The sequence below is a fragment of the Sceloporus undulatus genome, chromosome 5 (assembly GCF_019175285.1).
Source record: "Sceloporus undulatus isolate JIND9_A2432 ecotype Alabama chromosome 5, SceUnd_v1.1, whole genome shotgun sequence".
Lineage (NCBI taxonomy): Eukaryota > Metazoa > Chordata > Lepidosauria > Squamata > Phrynosomatidae > Sceloporus > Sceloporus undulatus.
Window position 1 is genome coordinate 122,077,472 of NC_056526.1, and position 20,224 is coordinate 122,097,695.

Below are 20,224 nucleotides of genomic sequence, written 5' to 3' on the forward strand. Positions count from 1 at the left end.
TATGGTGACCCTAAGGCAAACCTATTGTAGAGGTGTTTTTTTTTGGGGGGGGGGGGGTTTGCACGTTTCCTCAGAAGTGATTTGCTGTTGTCATGCTTTGAGGGTGAGAGTGTGTGACTTTTCTAAGGTCACATAATGAGTTTCTATGGGTCAACAGGGATTCAAACCCTGATCTCTACAGTCATAGTCTAACACTGAAACCACTATACCATGCTGGCTCTCTTCAGGATGCTACCTATGGTTATATAGAGTCATTTCTTATTCTTCCTATGTCAAAGAAGAGAACAACATGCTGGTACTTAACCATGATGGTTACTTTTCATTTGGCATATGGATGCATCTGACACCATAGCATAAGTGGTCGTCAGTGATGCAACTATGAAATTCGTATCTTCTTTTCTATTTTCAATTCTGCATTGAAATCAATACCTTATTTTCTTCTCAAATTCTGATCACATTTCATTTCCATTTACATGAAATTTTTGTTGCTATAAGTTGCTATGAAATGGAACTGAGAAAGAGCAGTCTACCAGGAGAGGATGGGGCTGTGCAGGGAGCAGGCACACTGTTCCTGCCTCCTGAACATTTGTAGGACTTAACCCTCTGTTGCATGCCTCTATGTGCTAGAACAAGAGTATCCTATTTTCTAGTTCATGTAAAAACCATTGTGTGCCTCTGTGTGCCAAAAGAGTGTCCCAGTTTCTGGTTCATGTAAAAACTAATGTCTGGTTTCTAGCCCATGTCAGTTGACTTGTATTCATCTGTAATACTCTTCCATCCCATTTCCACATTAATATGCATCTTTTTAATTCACATAAAAATAATATATCAGTACACATACTTTTGGAAGATGTTCTTGCCATAGGTACCTTCACAAATACAACTGCATACATGTACTCAATTATAAATATATTTTTAGTTTAAAATATTCATAAAAATTATCATATATAAGCATGCCCAAAATCTCAGTTCCTCAGCAGAGGCCTTATTTCATGTCTCAGTACTGCAAGAGATGTATACATGTGACAGGGCCTTCTCTGTAGTGACATTTCAGATGTGAAATTCTCCTGGGGGAGTCAGAATGGCTCCATCCTTCTTGAGCACACAATGGGCAGCTCATTGTGAGCCCTGGTGGCGCAGTGGTTAAATGCCTGTACTGCAGCCATTCACTCAAAACCACAAGATTGCGAGTTCAAGACCAGCAAAAGGGCCCAAGCTCCACTCAGGCTTGCATCCTTCTGAGGTCGCTAAAATGAGTACCCAGACTGTTGGGGGCAAATCAGCTTACTTGCTAATTAGCTTACTTGCTGTTCATCGCTATGATCTTTGGAATAGCGGTATATAAATAAAACAAATTATTATTAATTATATTGTATTGTTCCAAATGTCCTTCAGTCTTTATAAAAAGGAGTGGCTGCTCTGGCTGTTTGAACTGTGTGTAGTTTTACAACTATTTGTTTAAAAAATGTTCTGGTCTGTTTTTAAATAATGTTTTTTTCTCTTTTATGTGTTTATTTTTAATGTTTAAACCGTTTTAAAAATATGTTGTATATTGCTAAGGGCCCTGATGGGCTGAGAAGTGATACATACATGCCTTAAATAAAATAATTTTAAAAATAAATTTAAAAATTGATTTTGGTACTTTTTTTTTTGAGCCAAGAATCACATTGTTGAATTCAGAGAAGTAAAAAATGCAAAAGATAATCCTGTTCCAATCAATCCACACATTAGCATCTAGACTGGGAATACAGGATCAAGTCCAGTTTGCAGTGAAATTCACATTGATCATATTTCTGGAGCATCTTATTTCTGGACCATCCATACTTCTCTAGTAAAAGGAAGTAATCAGATAATCCCATTAAGGAAGGATGAGCTGATAGTATAGAGTGCACTGTTTTGAAGTTTCTACAGGTGACAAACAAGCATTTAAAAATCCACTAGTGGTTTCTTTTGGTTGTGGAAAGCTCTAGAACAAGTGTTTTTTTTTTAAGGTTTTGGAACAACTGACCTATATCTAAAGCAGGGATGAGCATACTCTGAAGACCACTGTTAGCTCCTCTTAGACCCCCAAGAGTCACATCATGGCCACTTTTTGGGGAGATTTGCTAGACTAAGATTGAGATGATAGCCCTTAAAACAGTTTTGTGAGGTTTTGAGTCTTTCTGCATGTTTTTTCCACTGAAAAACTGAGGTTTGGGTCCACTTTTGGGTGGGTGTGTGCTGTGGTTTGAGAGTTCAAGGAAGCCCGCAGGCCTCATGAGATCTCTGAAAAAGCAGCATGCATCCTACAGACCACAGAATAACCACCCTGATCTAATACCACACTAGACGATACCTTGCTAGTGTTATTAAACTTTCTTCCCTTTCCTTCATAGCCCTCATTGCTGCCCAAAAGCCATGTCTGAGAGGTTTCTCAGAATTTGGAAGCGCACAAGTGTTTCCCTCTGTTTCCCTCTGTTGCTGCATCTAGACTGCAGATTTCAAGTAGTTTGACACCACTCTAAGTGTCATGGCCCAATGCTATGGAATCCTGGGATTTATAATTTGCATTGACACCAGAGCTCTCTGACAGATGAGGTTAAATATCTCACAAAAAATCCCATTAATTCTGCAGTATGGCAGCAGCCCCAGTTTGGCTGACAGAAACAATTCCATCATAAAACCATCCTATTTGATCCTGGCCAGTGAAAACAGCAGCCTCTTTTTGGCTCTTGTCCAAGGTACGTAGACCATATAATCCTCACAGAGAGATTAATTCTGAAATGAATGATAGAGAAACAGAGTATAACACCTTAACTTGATTAACATATGTTTAAATCCAAAATTCAGTGCTCTTTGTCCACATAGTCTAACAGTGACTGTTAATCTTTGTCCACATAGTCTAACAGTGAATCCTATATATAAATGTATGCAGGTTTGTCAATTGCTGCTTAGGAATAGGTGGAAACTTCAACAGAAATGGAAATAAACTTAATTTGCAGTGCGATTTTATGGTTTTGTCCTCTTTATCCCCAAAAGCAAGAACTAGGAAACATATAATTTAATAGGTTTTATTAAATTAGTAGCAGAACTGAGAAAATCTGTAACAGTTATAAATCAGTAATGACACGAAATAGAGTGCCAATTAAGCCAAGCCAGTTTAATCCCTAGCAGTTTAAATTACATTAGATTCATGTTGACACAATATCATTCAGACACTGACCCATTTAGAAGCATTTAACATGAATCCCCACCTTTCAAATGCATCATTGTTTGTTTATTATACCAGACATGTCTCCTAGTTGAGAAAACAGTGATTAAAAATATATTTTCCCCCAGAAACTTTGCTTATTCAAGTGGCCTCCACTCCAGCACATTGTCGCAAGGACGTAAGGGACATATATGTTAAAATGGTCATAATCAAATCCCTATTTTTTTTCTATTCCAAATTATGAGTGTTGTTAAAACACCCACATAATTCTAATTAGCTGTCCCACTTATTTTCCCTACAGCCACTGCACGAACCAGTGAAAAGCAGGCTCTCATGTCTGAATTAAAGATAATGACCCATCTTGGACCCCACTTGAACATAGTCAACCTGTTAGGAGCGTGTACAAAATCAGGTAGGTTTGTTTAGCTGTTATCTCTCACCATGGGAAGACAGGAGATGAAAGGTTCCGCAATGTCCTACTTGCTTCAACTATAATTAGCCACATAGAAAAGAAGCTACCTGATGGCTCTTGATATTCACGACATCATAGTTATTCTAGAATTATTTACCCATTGTATATACTTGACTATAAGTTGACCTCATGTATAAATCGAGGGCAGGTTTTGGGGCCAAAATTATGGATTTTGATATGGCCTGTGGCTAAGTCAAGGGTAAACCTTAGAGACATGTAAGAAAGGATCTAAAGGATGAAGCAAAAGAAAAGTATACCAAAGAACTTACAAAATTCCAGCAGACATGACTGTTTGTGTGCAACCTGAAGGGGGGGAGGAGGAAAGGGGGGGGGGGGGGGGGTCAGTGCTTCCAGGATAGATTACACTCTTGCCTTTCACCAAGGGATGATTCCTTTTGTAAAAAAAATAAGAATTAAAGTACAGTACTTAAATTGACCCATGGATAAATTGACTGTGGTTTTGGAGGTAATTTTTTCAACTAAATTTTCTAGACTTATACATGAGTATATAAAGTACATCATAAAACACTTGTGTGCTGTACCTGTCATTGCATCTAGTTTGTCCGGCTTGCAGAATCCAAAACAGCCTGCATAGCCACTTATGGAAGTTTGGTCAGAGCTCAAAAACTAGGAAGATCATCAGACATTTGATCTACCACAATTCACAATTGTGAAGGCTTGAGCCACATTGTCAAAAAACCTTCAGGACAAGGTTTTTAGGCATTTCTATACAGGATTTAATGCCATGAAGTTCCTTACTATTGCTAGAGATTACTCGAACTATAATTCCTAACTCCAGGATTCAAAGGGTCCTCAGATTAAGATTTTCTGTGGCCTGCTTTAACCTGAAAAGATAAGACATGTTGTCACTGACCTTCTCGGCCAGCAGATTTGTTTATCTATATATTCTACATTAAGATTCAGCAGCTGGAGCAAATATTTGCATAATAGCTTAGTAGAGTAAAATACATTTAGAAATAAAGAAGGCTCTAAGCACACTGTGAGTCCAGAAATTTGTTGTCATTACAGAAGTTGAATCTTAGATCTTTCACACAGAAATCTACATCTGGTCCACATTTATTTATTTATACATACATACATACATACATACATTTTAGCAGAGTCCAAGATGGAAAAGCACACTTATAACTGTCAGTGCTAAATAACTGGAAATTAAGCCTTACAACTAGAACACTGCTTTTTGGGGAAGTATACTTCTCAGAATCCCCAGCTAGATTGGCTGTTGGGAGTCATAGGCCTGTTACAGACTGCCAAAATAAAGCTGCTTCGGGTCTCTTTGGAGGTATGCTGTTTAAATGATGCATGCATCCTAAGAATCCGGAAGCTGCACCAAAGCTGCACTCCAGTGCTTAGGAATGGAGTGTGGCTTTGGCACGACCTCCGGACTCTTAGGACCCATGCATCATTTAAACAGCATGGTGTAATTAAGTTAAATGAAAATACAATATGCAGTAACTGTTTGTTCGTTTATATGTAATTATATGTGTTTGTTGATTTGTATCTGTACATGTTTTTGTTGATGCATGTGTATGTATATATGTTGTGTCAAAATGTGTGTTGAGAGAAAAGCCTACAAAAAGTAATAAAAAATAAATAAATAAACAGCATACCTCCAAAGAGACCCGAAGCAGCTTTATTTTGGCAGTCTGTAACAGGCCATAATCTAACAAAATAATGTTAACTAAGATCTAAGTAGTAAGTATGTTTCTAAGCTGTGGCCTGCTTTTTGCTTATTCCTGTTCAAGGGTATAGTATTTATATATAGGCAGAGTCCTAGTACTACCAGAGCTTCTTGCTGGACTTAGGCCTGGCTTCACCCATGTTCCCTGGTAAAAATCTAAGTATTATTTTGCCTTTTCCTCCCCTAACATCATTAGGTCCAATTTACATCATAACAGAATACTGCTTTTATGGAGACTTGGTGAACTACCTGCATAAAAACAGGGACAACTTTCTGAACCGACACCCTGAAAAGACAAAAAAAGACTTGGATATCTTTGGGATGAACTCAGCTGATGAAAGCACTAGGAGGTAGAGTTTATTCTTAATATAATTAAAGCGGTGATCCTATATACTCTTATTGGAATGGAAATAAGTCCAGTTGAACTTGGGTTGAGCTAGACATGAAATAATATGTATTCTCTACAAGTAATCCATTTTCATAATGGGATTTCTTCACAGATACTGTGCCTCAGCAATTTCAAATTAAGCCCAAGTTAATTTTCCACTGACCAACCACAAAACAAAGCATGTTAAAGGCAAGCTGTACAGTTCAGAACAATGACGTGCTCTGACAGAGACATCCTTAACCATTCAAAGGGGAACCTCTGTGTTGTTTTATTAAAGGTATCATCTAGTCTGACTAACAGTGGGACTTCTAAGTAGTCATGCAAATGATTATACTGCAAATGGATTCTACAAATTATTTTGCTGATAACATGTAAAACCAACTATTGGCATGAATGGGCCAGGCCCTACAGAAATAGCCACAATGTTGCAGCACTTTATATGTATGTTATTAGAAGGCCATTTTGTAAATAGAGGTGCTCATTCAGAAAGACCACTGAGGGTCAAGTGTCATGGCCATGTTCTCCCAAGGAATATGGATTATCTTTTCTCAATAGGTAGTGACAGAAGGCTCCCATCACCCTGTGTCTTGTAGCTCAACTAGTTTTTGAAGATTTCCAGCAATGGACTGGGGGGGGGGGGGGTTAGGGTGCTACATTCATATCCTCCAATATTTACAGAAGAAAACTGGGACACATATGGTCAAGCAATATCAGAGTATGGCAGAAGTTATTAACGAGGAAGAACACAGAAACTAGGAGAGACTGCCGCAGTTTGCTTTTGCCTGAGCCTTCAGGGAAGGGCAAGAATCTGCCTCTTGTTCTCTTCCCCCACCTGTTGAATTAACTGAGTGTAAACTAAAGACCTTATCCTATGGCTTAATAAATTGATTTACCTCTACTGTGCTGACTGTGTGCTGTAATAAATGTTGTTGATTACAAATGGATTTACCTCTACCCGGCTTAAATCTTAATTCGGGCAACATCCTGATATTATCACAAGGTTTTCGCTGCCTATATACAGCCCAGGCCCATCCCTGCTTCCAGGAGTGCTCCTCCCAGCTCTTTTCAGATATGGGAACTTTCTGAGTTAAGAAAATGGCCACCAGAGTGTTCCTGGAAGCGGGGATGGAACCGGGCTGTATTTGGGTACCAGATTAGGTGGCAAAAACCTTGCAATAATATCAGGATGCTGCCCGAATTAGGATTTAAGCCGGGTAGAGGTAAAACGATTTATTAAGCTCCTACTTTTGTACTTTGAACTCAGTTTGCAGCAATGAAAGTAAGCTAAAGACAAAGGGGGAAATTGGGAGAAGGAGAGAAACTGAGATATTCTAAAAACAGCTGAAAAAGGGGAATAGCAGAGGATTAATTGGAACTGTCCCTGCCAAATCAGGATAGTTGTAGGATATGCATTTCTCCACCTTTGGTCCTTAGAAGACTGGATTCCCTTGTTAAGCACTTGCTCCCTGTTTCTAAAATTTAATTTTTTTGGATAAACCTTCTCAAAATGCTCACCACCTTACAATTTACTCCTACTTTTAAAAAGGCCCATTCTAGGCCTAAAACAGCCTGCCCATTCCCCTCAAAACTGTGAGATTCCCACCCACCCATTCTTGTATTCTGTTCTATGATCACCAAATGCAGACATGAGCATGACATGTGAATATCCATGCACCAATTTCTTTATAATGTTACTGTGGTTTTATTCTAGCTATGTCATCCTGTCATTTGAAAACAATGGTGAATATATGGATATGAAGCAAGCAGAGACAACACAGTATGTGCCAATGCTAGAAAGAAGAGACAGGTCAAAATACTCCGACATCCAAAGGTCTCTGTATGATAGACCTGCATCATATAAGAAAAAATATCTGTCTGGTAAGTTCATTCTGAATACACGGATTTTTTATACACGGATTCAAACATACACAGTTTGAAAATGTTCCAAAAAAGTATAAATTTCAAATATCAAACCTTGATTTTCCATTTTTTATAAGGGACACCATTTTGCTATGTCATTAATGGGACTTGAGCATACATGGATTTTGTTATACACGCGGGATCTTGGAACCAACCCCCAGTGTATAACAAGGGTCCACTGTATGTTCCTCTACATAGGATCAAATGAATAGATTTCTTGTTAAAGATTTCCTGATATCTTTTTCAAGGATGCAGCTCTTTCCTCTGTACCGTTTTCAAAACTGAAATTATTCCCCACTGAAACTGCTGAAAACCTTATATTACAAATAATACAGGTCATAGATATAGCTGTGTTAGTCTGTAGGGTCTGTACATAGAGAGCATCTAGTAACACCTTAGAGACTAACTGAAAGAATGAAGCTGGCAGCTTTAGCAGACTGTGGCCCCTTACGGATCATCCTGAAAAGCTGGCCTGGGGGCAGAGTCAGGGCATAACGTCCTCACAACACACACCCGACTCTGTCCACCAGGGCGCCAGATACTGCATGCCACTCCAGATGGCATGCGGCATCATGGTGCGCCTCTTGTATTATGTCCAGATGATGCAGTGCCAAACGGCGCCATACAGCCATGCCACCATGGTTATGGTGCCCTTTGAAGGGTGCAAAAAGGAGCCACTTTTTGCAGCTTCTTTTTGCGCCCTCGAAAGGCCGAATCAGGGCCACAGCATGAGGTTGCCACAGCCCCGATCCAGTTAGGAAAGGCTGCCCCTTAGGGGGCATTTTTCAAGCCCCTAAAAGTCTACTTCCTCAGATGTAGGAAGTACTTCTGAGAAAGCAGACTTTAGTCTATGAAAGCTCATTCCACCAACTTCTTTCTTTCATTTAGTCTCTAAAGTGCTACAAGATCTCTCTACATACAAAAATACAGGTCTCTGTGTCCAGGCCCCATTCTAGTTCAGCTCTCTCTCCTGTGGCATTTCAGCTTTGAAAATATAGTGGAAGATCTGATTACCAATTATCTTCTCTGTCACATAGAGTATGGTTGGAATATACACATTATATAATAAATTAATTTTATGCTAACATTCATTGCATAAGCAATTGCCCTAGTTTTCTTCTCTCTGGCTTAACAATATTAGATATCCCCCCCCCCCCCCATGTTCAACTGTTTGCTTACTCAGAAGGACCAATAAGGGTCAGCTCTCATGACCATTTTGCCCACAAGGACATTTCTTCTCCCCCACATTGGTCAATGAGTAGTAATGGAAGGTTTCCAGCATTCTATATCACATATCTCAACTAGTTTTTGAAGCTTTGCAACACTGTACTGAACAGTCCAAGGAACCAGAATAGAGTACAGTGCTCCCTCGGGTTACGAAATTAATTCGTTCCGCCGCGGCGTTCGTAACCCGATGCATTTTGCAAGCCGAAAAGGGCTTTCTGTTAGCGCTGGCAAGCCGCGCGTTTGAATTTCGCGCCGAAAAAAAAATTCGTAACCCGAAAAAACCTTCGTATCCCGGAACAGTTTTTTCCAATGGAACTTTTTCGTATCCCGGAAATTTCGTAACGCGATCAATTCGTATCCCGGGGTACCACTGTAGTCGTTTTAGTGCTGAACTAAGACTCCTGGAAACCAGGGTTTGAAACCCTTGGAAACTCTCTAGCTAAATTTGGACAGGCACATTCTTTCAACCTCTAAATAAATCATACCAAGAAAATCCTATAATATAGTGACCAGGAAAAGTCGACTGGAAGGCACATAACAACAACAAGAAATTCAATAGTGTAAGCTTCAACTACTTTAGCATACAGAATGGATATTACAAAATTGTTTAAAACAACAACACATTTTTGCTGTGACAACTGACCAGGTCATCACCTCCCAGGTTAAATGGAATGAGAACTGGAAAAACTCACACACTTTTGTACAATAGGAAATGATTATAGCATTAACAAACTTCAAAGAAACTAACTGTTGCAACAGCATGAGAGACTAGCAAAGAAAAATTTTATACTTCATAATAATTGATGAGTAGTTTTCAGTGAATGCTACAGGTCAGGTGTAAAAAACATTTGAAATGTTAAATATAGCATTAAGGCAAAGCAAAAATGTAGGGCAAATACAAACATTAGGAAGGTGGCCAAATCAAGACCATCTATACTTTTAAAAGTAAAAATGTGGTAAGAATCATTATTAGGTTTATGTATATTACATGTTGAGCCAGTGTGGTGTAGTGGTTTGATCACTGGACTACAGCTCTGGAGACCAAGGTTTGAATCCCAGTTCAGCCATGTAAACTCACTGGATGATCTTGGGAAGGCATATTCTCTCAACCTCAGGAGATAGGAATTTTCCTACTTAAAGGTGCAATAAATGCAGAATTGTCAGCTCTCTGCTGAAAAGATAAATCTATTTCCATTGGCAGTTCATATCAACTGCTAGAGTGAACAGATATTTTCCCTTCCTCTTTCTCCTCCACACAGCACATGATGACAGAATCTATGGGAAGAACAGAATTAGCTGTGATATGGTACCAGCCACTATTAGGCCTAGTGAGCCACTGCCATACATGGCACTGGTGGTCTTGGTACCTTTGTGTATTTAGCAGGATTGGAACCATTTGGCTGTGGGATTTTTCTCCCCTTAAGATTGATTCTTAACCACTAACAGCTCCCAAACAGAACACTCCCAAGTGATTTGTAGAGTACTAAATTGTAGGTTAGTGAAGGGTCAAATGGCTAACTCAGCCGTTTTACTGTCCCATTACAGAGAAATCCAATCCATGGCTTCTAAAACAGATTTGGCCACCATATTTCATTGGTCTCAGAACTCAGACTTCCTTGGCAAAAATTAGTGCACTATAGTGTTGCACTGAGCCAAAGGGTCCAATAACTACATTTTTAGTGTCTCTCCTGCTGCCAATTTCCAGAACAAAATAAGAACTGCTGCCATAGAATCACTGGTTCTTTCAATGAATAGTTACTAAAGAACATGGTTGTGCTTAGTCAAGCTAAAAGAGACAAAAATGAATGTAAAACGTGGGATGAGACTATGCCATCTTTAAATGATTGCTTTGGGTTTAAACCACAAGTGGAATAAGTACAAGTAAGCAGTATAATATGTAGGTGGTACGTCTTTAATCCTACAATTTCTTGGAAAAAGTCTATAATCAAAGGAAAAATAAAAGCTATATTTAGTATATAGATTTGTTTTAAAAGACAATGATTGATGCAAATACACAAAGGAGTCACTTGTTTTGCAGAAATGTTTTGGAGGAACATGTTGTAAAGCTATAAACCTAGTGCCATGGAAAGCACAGAGGAATGAATGGCCCTTCAGCTGCTGTTGGAAAACAACAACAACAGCTGTGTAGCCTTAGACAGTATCTGTTCAGTGCTAATGTACTTTGAAATAAATTCTTCCTCATGGGAAGTGGCCTTTGCAGTTAAGTCAGGTCGTTGGACTGGCTCACCTTTTTCTTACTCATGGCCAAAAAACTACAGATGATTATGAGTGCACCTGTTCAAAGATTGAAACAGACTGGTGAATTATTGCATCTTCATTTGAAAAATATTTCTTTTCATTTCCCTTCCTCTTGATAGAACAAGATGTTATCAATCTCCTTTCAGATGACAACTCAGAAGGCCTTAGTTTGCTGGACCTACTGAGCTTTACCTACCAAGTTGCCCGGGGAATGGAGTTCTTAGCATCTAAAAATGTGAGTGTCTAATTGCAAACTCTACTTATAATTCAGTCTAGCTGAGTTGAATGCGGCATGCTTCCAGGTAAATGGAGACTGAATTGCAGTCCTAGAGGAAAACATGAAGAACTTGCCTCATTTTAAACAATGTTTGTGGGATTTCTTAAACAGGTTTGATGAAAGAAAGAACCAGCAAGAGCCATGCTGGTAGTCAAATACACAAAGCAAAAAGTCTGATTTAATTCTTCTGCCAATTTCTTTCATTTGCTTTATAGGCTGCATTTTCAAATTGGTGCCCAATCCAATAAAAATGCAGTATAAAAGCAAGCAGCCAATCCCTGCAAACAATAAAATGCAATACAATGTAGTACTATACATTGTTCTTTATACCTAGAAAACAAAAATTGTATTATAGCTATCCCTTGAAACTGGTGCCCATTATTCAGAAAATGGCTCCTCCTGGCTTCCCCGCAAACGATTCCATGACGGGAACATAGCAGTAAACCTCAATTTCACTTTAGAAGCCCCACGGATGATCACATCCCTGGCACTTCCACAACGTTTCTGGAATGTTTTGATGATGTTTGGACCCTGCGTGTGATAAGGTCTTATGTTTTGGAATGGGTTCTACAAAGCTGTGTTTTCCCAAAACATGTCTGCAGTCTGAAAAGAATGTCCAGCTGATGTGCAAGTGGAAGTGAATCTTTCAGATTGAGACCTTGATATGTCCTTCCCTTTCCTTTTCATGACTTTTTCATTTTCAGAATTATGACTGTAAGCTCTTTATGATAGGGATCATTTTTGTTTGCTTTCTAATATCATTAAAGACCATGAATACTGAAGACATTTTATTATTATAATAGTGAAATCCTTTTATTAATGTAATTTATCTGTTCTGCAGTGTGTGCACCGTGATTTGGCAGCAAGGAATGTCCTCCTGGCTCAAGGAAAAATTGTGAAGATCTGTGACTTTGGTTTGGCTAGAGACATCATGCATGATTCAAATTATGTCTCCAAAGGCAGCGTATGTATTTTTGCATTTATTTACTAGAGAAAACAATCCTATTGGGCAGGACAGGGAAAATCAGAGGCAGACAAACAATCTTTTCCCAATAAAGCAAAGGACATGGGCAGTTGTGTTCCCTTGCTACCACTATTGCCATCATTTTAAGAGCTTCTTAAAAGTAAGCAAGTCAGCTTTGCTTCCTTAGTGAAAAAGATGGGAAAATAAAGACTACAACTCCAGAATCTCATATCTGTACCATGGATGTGACAGGGAAATAGGGAGGCTTTGGATCTTGTAGATCTACAGCCATCTTTTCACTTTTCTTTTCTGCCCAGTGTAGAACTGAGCTTGGAAAAGTTACCTTTTGGACCTCAACTCCCAGGATCCCCATCCTCAAGGGAAAAGATTAAAAAAAAACTTCTGGCCTGGGATTTCCCCACATGCACAATTGGATTTGAGCCATAGTCTTTTCTAGCATACAGTAACAAATTTATTGGCACCTAATTGTACAAAGATTTTTTTTTTTACTATGGAATTTTGGATGAAATAAATTGTACGTTTGGATTATGTCAGTTCTGAATACTTTCTACTCACCCTCTCCAACTGGCATAAAACACACTTCACACACAACAGTTAAGTTGTATTCTGCTATGCAGGGCTATCCTATCTCAACTTAAGAAGATTCTGGTAATATACAATGTATTTCCAAGTCTGCAAATTAGTAGTGAACAAGTCTGGATTTAATAATCTGAGAGCAATTCTTCTGATATAATAGATTGTATCAACTGATTTTGATCGTCACTTGGCCACTTTATACAAACTCTTTCTCAAAGCTTGTGTTCCATTTTTCAGTTCTTGTAAATTCATTTATCCACCAGTTGTTTCTGAATTAGCTTTTATGCAGATAATGTCTAAATGTCTTTCAATGGAAAACAGTGATTACATTTCCATTAGTTTCCATATGAAAAGATGATGCTCAAGACTCGTAGTCTTGGAAAGGTTTTAATGCAAAAATTAGTTGTTGTGTGTCTTCAAATCATTTCTGACTTATGGTTATCCTACAGCACACCTAGCCCAGGGCTTTTTTGTCAGAATTTGTTCAGAGGCTTTGTCTTTCCATTCCTATGAGGCTGAGAGAGTGTAACTTGCCCAGGTCACCAGTGGGTTTCCATGGCTGAGCAGGGATTCAGGTTCTGGCCCCCCAGTGTCCTAGTCCAGCACTCAAAACTCTACACCATGCTGGCTCAATGGAAAAATGTGTGTGTGTGCCTACAAGTGACCTGTCAACTTGTGACAAGCACATTAATTTCACAGGGTTTTCTTAGGCAAGAAACATTCAGAGATGGTTTTCCTTCCTCTGAAATATAGCCTGTAGCACCTGATATTCATTGGTGATCTCCCATTCAAATACTAACCAGGGATGATCCTGCATAGCTTTCAACACCAGATGCAAGATATTTAGGCCAATGACAAATAATTAATCAATTAAATAAATAAATAAATCACATGAACAAACCAGAAATGGGGTAGTATTACATCTTCAGATATTACTGATCTGTGGTATTCTATGACTTTTGGTTGCAGGTGATGATTGAGTATATGTGACTTTTTAAAAAAATTGTTACCTCCCCTCCAACCTTTTGGAATGGGCTATCAGTCCTTATTTTGAAATATACTGGTGATGAACATCTGCTTTCTGATTGCTTTTGAATCCATTCTTACTGTCGTCTTGAATTTTTTCAGACCTTCCTTCCAGTGAAGTGGATGGCACCTGAGAGCATTTTTGACAACCTGTATACAACATTAAGCGATGTTTGGTCTTATGGTATTCTGCTCTGGGAAATATTTTCTCTTGGTAAGCACTGTTATTATTTTGACACATAAAATAACTGAGTTTGTAAGTAACTGTAAATACACTCTTAGGTAGATAGGAATCTAGACCAGGGATGGGAAGTTGTGTGGGCTTCTAGATGTTATTCAGATTTCCATCATCCCTGAGAAGTGGCCATTTTGGCTGGGATTATGGGTCCTGGAAGGAGACAAGAGGCAGAATAGTCATCCGTTCTCCCCAGAATCCTAAATTGATATTTATTTATTTTAATGTACAGAGATTTGCATCTCGCAAGAGGGTTAGAATGGCAGTTAAGACCACTCTCCTCAGAGCCTGGCTGTCAGATTTGATTTTTCTGCACTAATTTCAAGGACAACTATCTTGGACAAACAAGTACCTCTGATAGATTGGGCTTGTTCTAATGTAATAATGCTACTTCTGCAAAGTTTACAAAATTGGATATGCAAATCTACAATGATAAACCTTGCATAAATAAGATCTTGATATTGGTTTGGCTTTTATAGCAATAGGTTTGTTTGTAATGGCCTCCAAGTTTTCTTTACTGCAATATATTCCCATTCTAACAGAAGATAAGTTTATACCACTATGTACACTGAACATGTTGTCACAGTAACCATGGAAGTTGTAAGAAGAAGGGCAAGGGTGCAGTTCTTCCCCTTTCATAAGCTTTAATTCAGAGATTCCTGTGTTGTTGTTTTTTATAGCAAATCTCTAGTCTTGAAGAAGATGAAATATGTGGCAAGATATGCAGCCACTGTTCTGCTGATTTGTTTTCTAAGTAGCTAACTTGCTCCTACAATATTTGATTTTTTGTTCAAATCCAGTGACAGCAGAGACAATAAGTTTCATGATGGCTTCTTGAATATTTAATAACATTTTGTTTTGCTTGGCTTTCAGGTGGCACCCCGTATCCTGGCATGATGGTTGATTCTACATTCTATAACAAAATCAAAAGTGGCTATCGAATGGCAAAACCTGACCATGCTACCAGTGAAGTGTAGGCATTTTTTTTTTGCCTTTTCCTTTTACAATATTTCTGGTTGTCATTGTTTCAAGAAAGACAGATATCTTATTTTTAGAACACTAAGGCTGCTGTCACACTGCAGAATTAATGCAGTTTGACACAGTTTTAACTGTCATGGCTCCATCCTGGGATTTGTAGTTTGTTGTAAAAACTTCTCAGATAGAGAGAGAAGGCTAAATATCTCACAAAACTACAAATCCCAGAATTCCATCATATTGAACCATAGCAATTAAAGTGTTGTCAAACTACATTAATTCTGCAGTGTAGATGCAACCTTGGACTCAGTCAATCCCATTTAAAACCATGTGATTCAAACATACCTCAGCCTCTCAAAAACTAATATTCAGGTTGAAGGAAAGGAAAAAGAACTCAGAACCCAGCTGTGGAAGATGTGATTAGTATCCTTTAACAATATTTTCACAGTTTTGCACTTTAAGAAAAATAACTTGTAAAAAATGAGATGACAACCAAACAAATATTCATGTAGCCCTCCTGAGATTTAAAAAGGGTGGACATCCTTTTTAAACCACAGGGCAAAACTGTATTTTCTTATCTTGTATCATGTTGTTAGTTCATCTATGAAATCACCAGAGGATTAAGTTATTTTCCTTCATATTGTTCACAGGTATGACATCATGGTGAAATGCTGGAACAGTGAACCTGAGAAGAGACCTTCTTTTTACCACTTGAGTGAAATAGTTGAGAATCTTTTGCCTGGAGAATACAAGAAGGTTTGTATTTGGTATAATTAGGTTTTCTAGGTTCTCTAAAGAGTTTGCTCATTTATATTTATGATTCATGGCCCCTAAATAGGACAGGGAGAGTCAGCTTGTTGTAGTGGTTTGAGCATTTGGACTATGATGCTAGAGACCAGGGTTCAAATCTCTGCTTAGCCATAGAAACTCACTGGCTTACCTTAGGCAAGTAACTCTGTCTTGGCCTTAGAGGAAGGCATGGCATACTTCCTCTGAAGAAATCTTGCCAAGAAAACCCTATGATAGGTTCACCTTAAGGTTGCGGTAGGTTGGAAACAACATGAAGCCACACAATACACACAGATTACTAATACAGAAACCTCACGATCCAACCATGCTTGAGAAAGTACACAACAACAATAAATAAAGCAAATTAAAGTTGTTCTAAAATAGGGTGAAGAAAAGGCAGCCTGTATGCCACGTGATGTTCCCAGACCTCTGCTTTGCAAATCCTGATGCCCCTAGAAGACCAAATGCCCCCACCATTTTTTTAAAAGTAGGCCAATTTTACAGATAAAACATGCCCCTCAAACAGCCCAGCTTTCACAGAAACATGGCATCTGGGGGGGGGGACTTCCTTTCCATTGAGGAAAAAAATGATTTTTTTCATCTGAAAGCCAGAAGCAAGAGTGATATTACTTCACTTCCAGAGCATCCCTGCAACATGTGGGGAGCACTGGTAGGGGTAGAGGTATCCTTTAAAAGGTGTGATCTGCACAGAAGTCTGCCAATCCATATGGCGAATGAGTTGCTCACCACTGGCTAACACAATTCAAGACAAACTGGGCCACAACTGGAGTAACAATGGGTTAGATAGCTGTAGGGACTTCAGCTAGTAAACTGTGTGCTGCAGGGAAAGGACACTATTAAGGGCCAAATTAGATATGATGGCAGTACATGCTATCTAATTCTTATAGGCGGGATACAGACGGGCAAAAAGGGGTGTGTTCATGACGTCATGAAGGTATAGCCTTCAGACGGCCCTTACCTGAATGCCGCCATGAACACGCCACCCGCACGCCCCAAGCGGGAAGAAGCGGCATTAAAAAGGTGCTGCTTTTCCTCGCTTCTTTTCTATATAGTGCGCAGCTGCGCATCCGTCTGTAAGTTGCTGCACCGGTACGCCAGAATTGCTACGCCGCTAATTTAAGTTGCCCATTTAAAAGCTCCGTGTCTGCTGCGTCGCATAATGAGTCGGGGTCCTGGAACATGTGCAGTTTGCAGTCAGGCTTTAATTGCAGCGTCAGCTGCCATGCAGGTGTGCAAGCTGCAGCACAGCTGCAGCGCATTTTAAGACTCGTAACCCTAACCCTAACCCTAGAGCTGCATGTACGCACGCGCTGCTAGAATCGTGGAAAGTTTGGAATTTAAAGTGCACCCCTACACACATTCCTGCGCCATTTTCACCTAACAATAAAAAAACGCTAAAACTTTAAATATTTACATATGTACAAGGGAGGTGATGGGGGATGGCAGGGGGACAGCGGTGGCAGCGGCGACAGCTGTGGCTGTGCATTGCAGATTCAGCAAGAGCGCGGGGACCAAAGGAGAGGAGGCATCCATGATGCTGGTGACATTGGCAACGTGCAAGTGGACAAGGATGCCAACACCAGCTGATCACCAGCTGGCAGGAGCCCACCTTTGTTCTTGGCCAGGGCGGGGGAAAAAGTTTAAAGGGGCTTGGGTGCCTTAAATGTGCACATAGGCTTTCTGCCGCCGGTGCTGAGCGCCGCAGCTGCGCATCCACCAGCTGGCAAAAGAAAGAAAAAAGCCCTGTTTTTGGCCGCCTGTGAGGAAGCTGCCTCTCTCTTTGCGGCGTCCTCCGAGGCGGCGGTATGGAAACTGCTGGTCAGAAACGGCCCCAGATGAGGCGTCTTCACTGCCCCCCATGTGGAAGCCCCATACACCTGAGCTACGCCCCCGGGACGGGCGGTCTGGAGGCTCTGTATTCAGCAGAATACACCTCCAAGACGTCTTCCCCTGCCCGTCTGTATCCCGCCATAGTTACTTAGAACAGGGGTGGGTGACTGCAGCAGTCCAATTTTTGCCACATGGCAGGCTGCAAGATTGTATTTTGGCTGAATATTGGTCCAAAAGGTCAATACAGGTTGAGTCTCCCTCCTCCGAAATGCTTGAAACCAGATGTGTTTGGGATTTTGGATTTTTTCATATTTTGGTGTATTTGCATATACATAATATACCTTGGAAATGGGACCATGTCTAAACATGAAATTCATGTATGTTTCATATGCACCTTATAAACATAGCCTGGAGGTAATTTTATACATGATGTTTTAAAAATACTTTTGTGCATGAAGCAAAGTTTGTCTACACTGAATTGTCAAAAAGCAAAAGTGTTGCTATGTCAGTCACCCATATAGACAATTTTGGAATATTTCAGATTTCAGAATTTCAAATAAGGAATACTCAGCCTGTATTGAGTTTGCATATTCAGCTGGTTTGAAGTCCCCCCCCCCCAGTGTGGGGTTGTGAGTATTGAAAGGGAAATTGCCCCATTTTTTGTGGTTCTGGGGCCATTTGGGGCCATTTTAGGGTGTTTTTCACCCTAATTTCAAATATGAGTTGTAGGCTTCATGTAATCCGCAGGCTATGCATTTCCCCTCCTTGCTGTAGAATGAAGAGTGGGATAAACTGATTTTAAAAGCACAGAGACATACAGGCAGGGTTTTAAACTCTTCCTCTTTCCCACAATTTCTGTCTCAGGCAAGTTATTTCTAGTACCAGAGTCCACCTGTGAGAAAAATGATAGGATAAAGGAGTTGAACCAAACAGCAGGTTTGGTCTGCAATAAATGTGAGCTGAGCAGTGTTCTTTAGGCAAAATCACTTAAAATCTAACTAAGCCATGAGGTAGAGGCAGCCCTCCTGCTTTTTTCTGTGATGCTTGCAGACAGAAGAGAGTCTAGGCAAGATGTCATCTTACTGTCCCGCATGCTGTATTGCTGACTATTAATACTAATGTTTTGATAATTCACCCCGCCTACAACCTGCATCCCTTATGAGTGGTGGAAAAAATGAACAGTCTAGTTCAGTTAAGAAAATAAAAACACTTTCACCAACATCTTCCAGCATGTTGGGCAGCTCACCAAGATCTGCAGTGTTTTCAAAATGAAAAAAGAACACATTATTTTCATGTTATCTATTTCCACATCATATCCCTCCCCTTAAGAATTGGAAATACAGACAGTTTTTTCCCCCCCACATTTGAATTTTTTAAACCTCAAGTGCTTCCAAATGCTTTTTATATTGGATATGAAAAATGGTGTGAATTTTGCAAATTCTTAAAAATGAATGAAGCATAATTCTACTCCACCTATACTTGCCAAACCCAATAGGTGTGAATATTCCCAAAATTGAGGAGCATATTCTACACCTCCTAGGAACCTTATACTGGGGTAGAGTTACAGGGTAATGAGATGCAGGTTTAAAGAAGAAAGACCAATTTTGCAAAATAAATGTTTTTCAGAGTTATGAGAGGATTCACTTGGACTTCTTGAAGAGTGACCATCCTGCTGTCACACGCATGAGAGCAGACTGTGACAATGCTTACATTGGTGTCACTTACAAAAATGAAGACAAACTGAAGGACAGGGAGAGTGGCTTTGATGAACAAAGACTCAGTGCTGATAGTGGCTACATCATCCCTCTGCCAGATATTGACCCTGTATCAGAAGATGAACTTGGCAAAAGGAACAGGCACAGGTAACACACTGAAAAGAATTCATTGTGATCTCAATTTTGAGAGGGAGCACATCTGGAATAGTTATGCAAATGGAGTTCATTAATTCTTGATTAGTGCTAAATATTGGCAGCTATTTATAATTATCATTTACCACATATTGATTGATTGACTGACTGGCTGACTGACTGGTTTAAATATTTATAAACCTAACGTGCATAGAACCAGTTAGTAACTTGGTATTCTGTACTATCCAGTAAGCAATGAGGGCTTTTCCCGATTTTGCCACTTCTTGCATTTCTTATATAAGTGTATTACATTTACCCCTTGCTTTCCTAGATAGGAGTAGAAGTGCACTAGAATGCTTGATAGTTCCAACAGAACTGCCCTGTATGGCATGAATATGCTGCTCAGAAAAGAACCTTGGAATCATTCTGTGGTATACACAAGTTCTATAGCAAATGGCAAGGGATGCATTGACAGATTAGCAGGAAGTAGATTCAGACATCTATA

General features: G+C 39.6%; 1 protein-coding gene across 5 annotated transcripts in view; it reads left to right on the plus strand.

Moving 5' to 3' along the window:
* The window catches only part of PDGFRA (platelet derived growth factor receptor alpha), a 68,820-nt gene that overhangs the window by 44,317 nt on the left and 4,279 nt on the right, over nt 1-20,224 (plus strand). For 4 of the 5 annotated variants that reach the window (XM_042467536.1, XM_042467534.1, XM_042467535.1 and 1 more), the window contains exons 14-22: nt 3,492-3,602; nt 5,561-5,714; nt 7,464-7,630; nt 11,278-11,393; nt 12,277-12,399; nt 14,125-14,236; nt 15,131-15,230; nt 15,883-15,988; nt 19,499-19,734. In XM_042467536.1, the coding sequence (XP_042323470.1) occupies nt 3,492-3,602; nt 5,561-5,714; nt 7,464-7,630; nt 11,278-11,393; nt 12,277-12,399; nt 14,125-14,236; nt 15,131-15,230; nt 15,883-15,988; nt 19,499-19,734 (1,225 nt within the window). The remainder of the gene's footprint in view (nt 1-3,491; nt 3,603-5,560; nt 5,715-7,463; nt 7,631-11,277; nt 11,394-12,276; nt 12,400-14,124; nt 14,237-15,130; nt 15,231-15,882; nt 15,989-19,498; nt 19,735-20,224) is intronic. The other variant, XM_042467538.1, reaches the window with a different exon arrangement.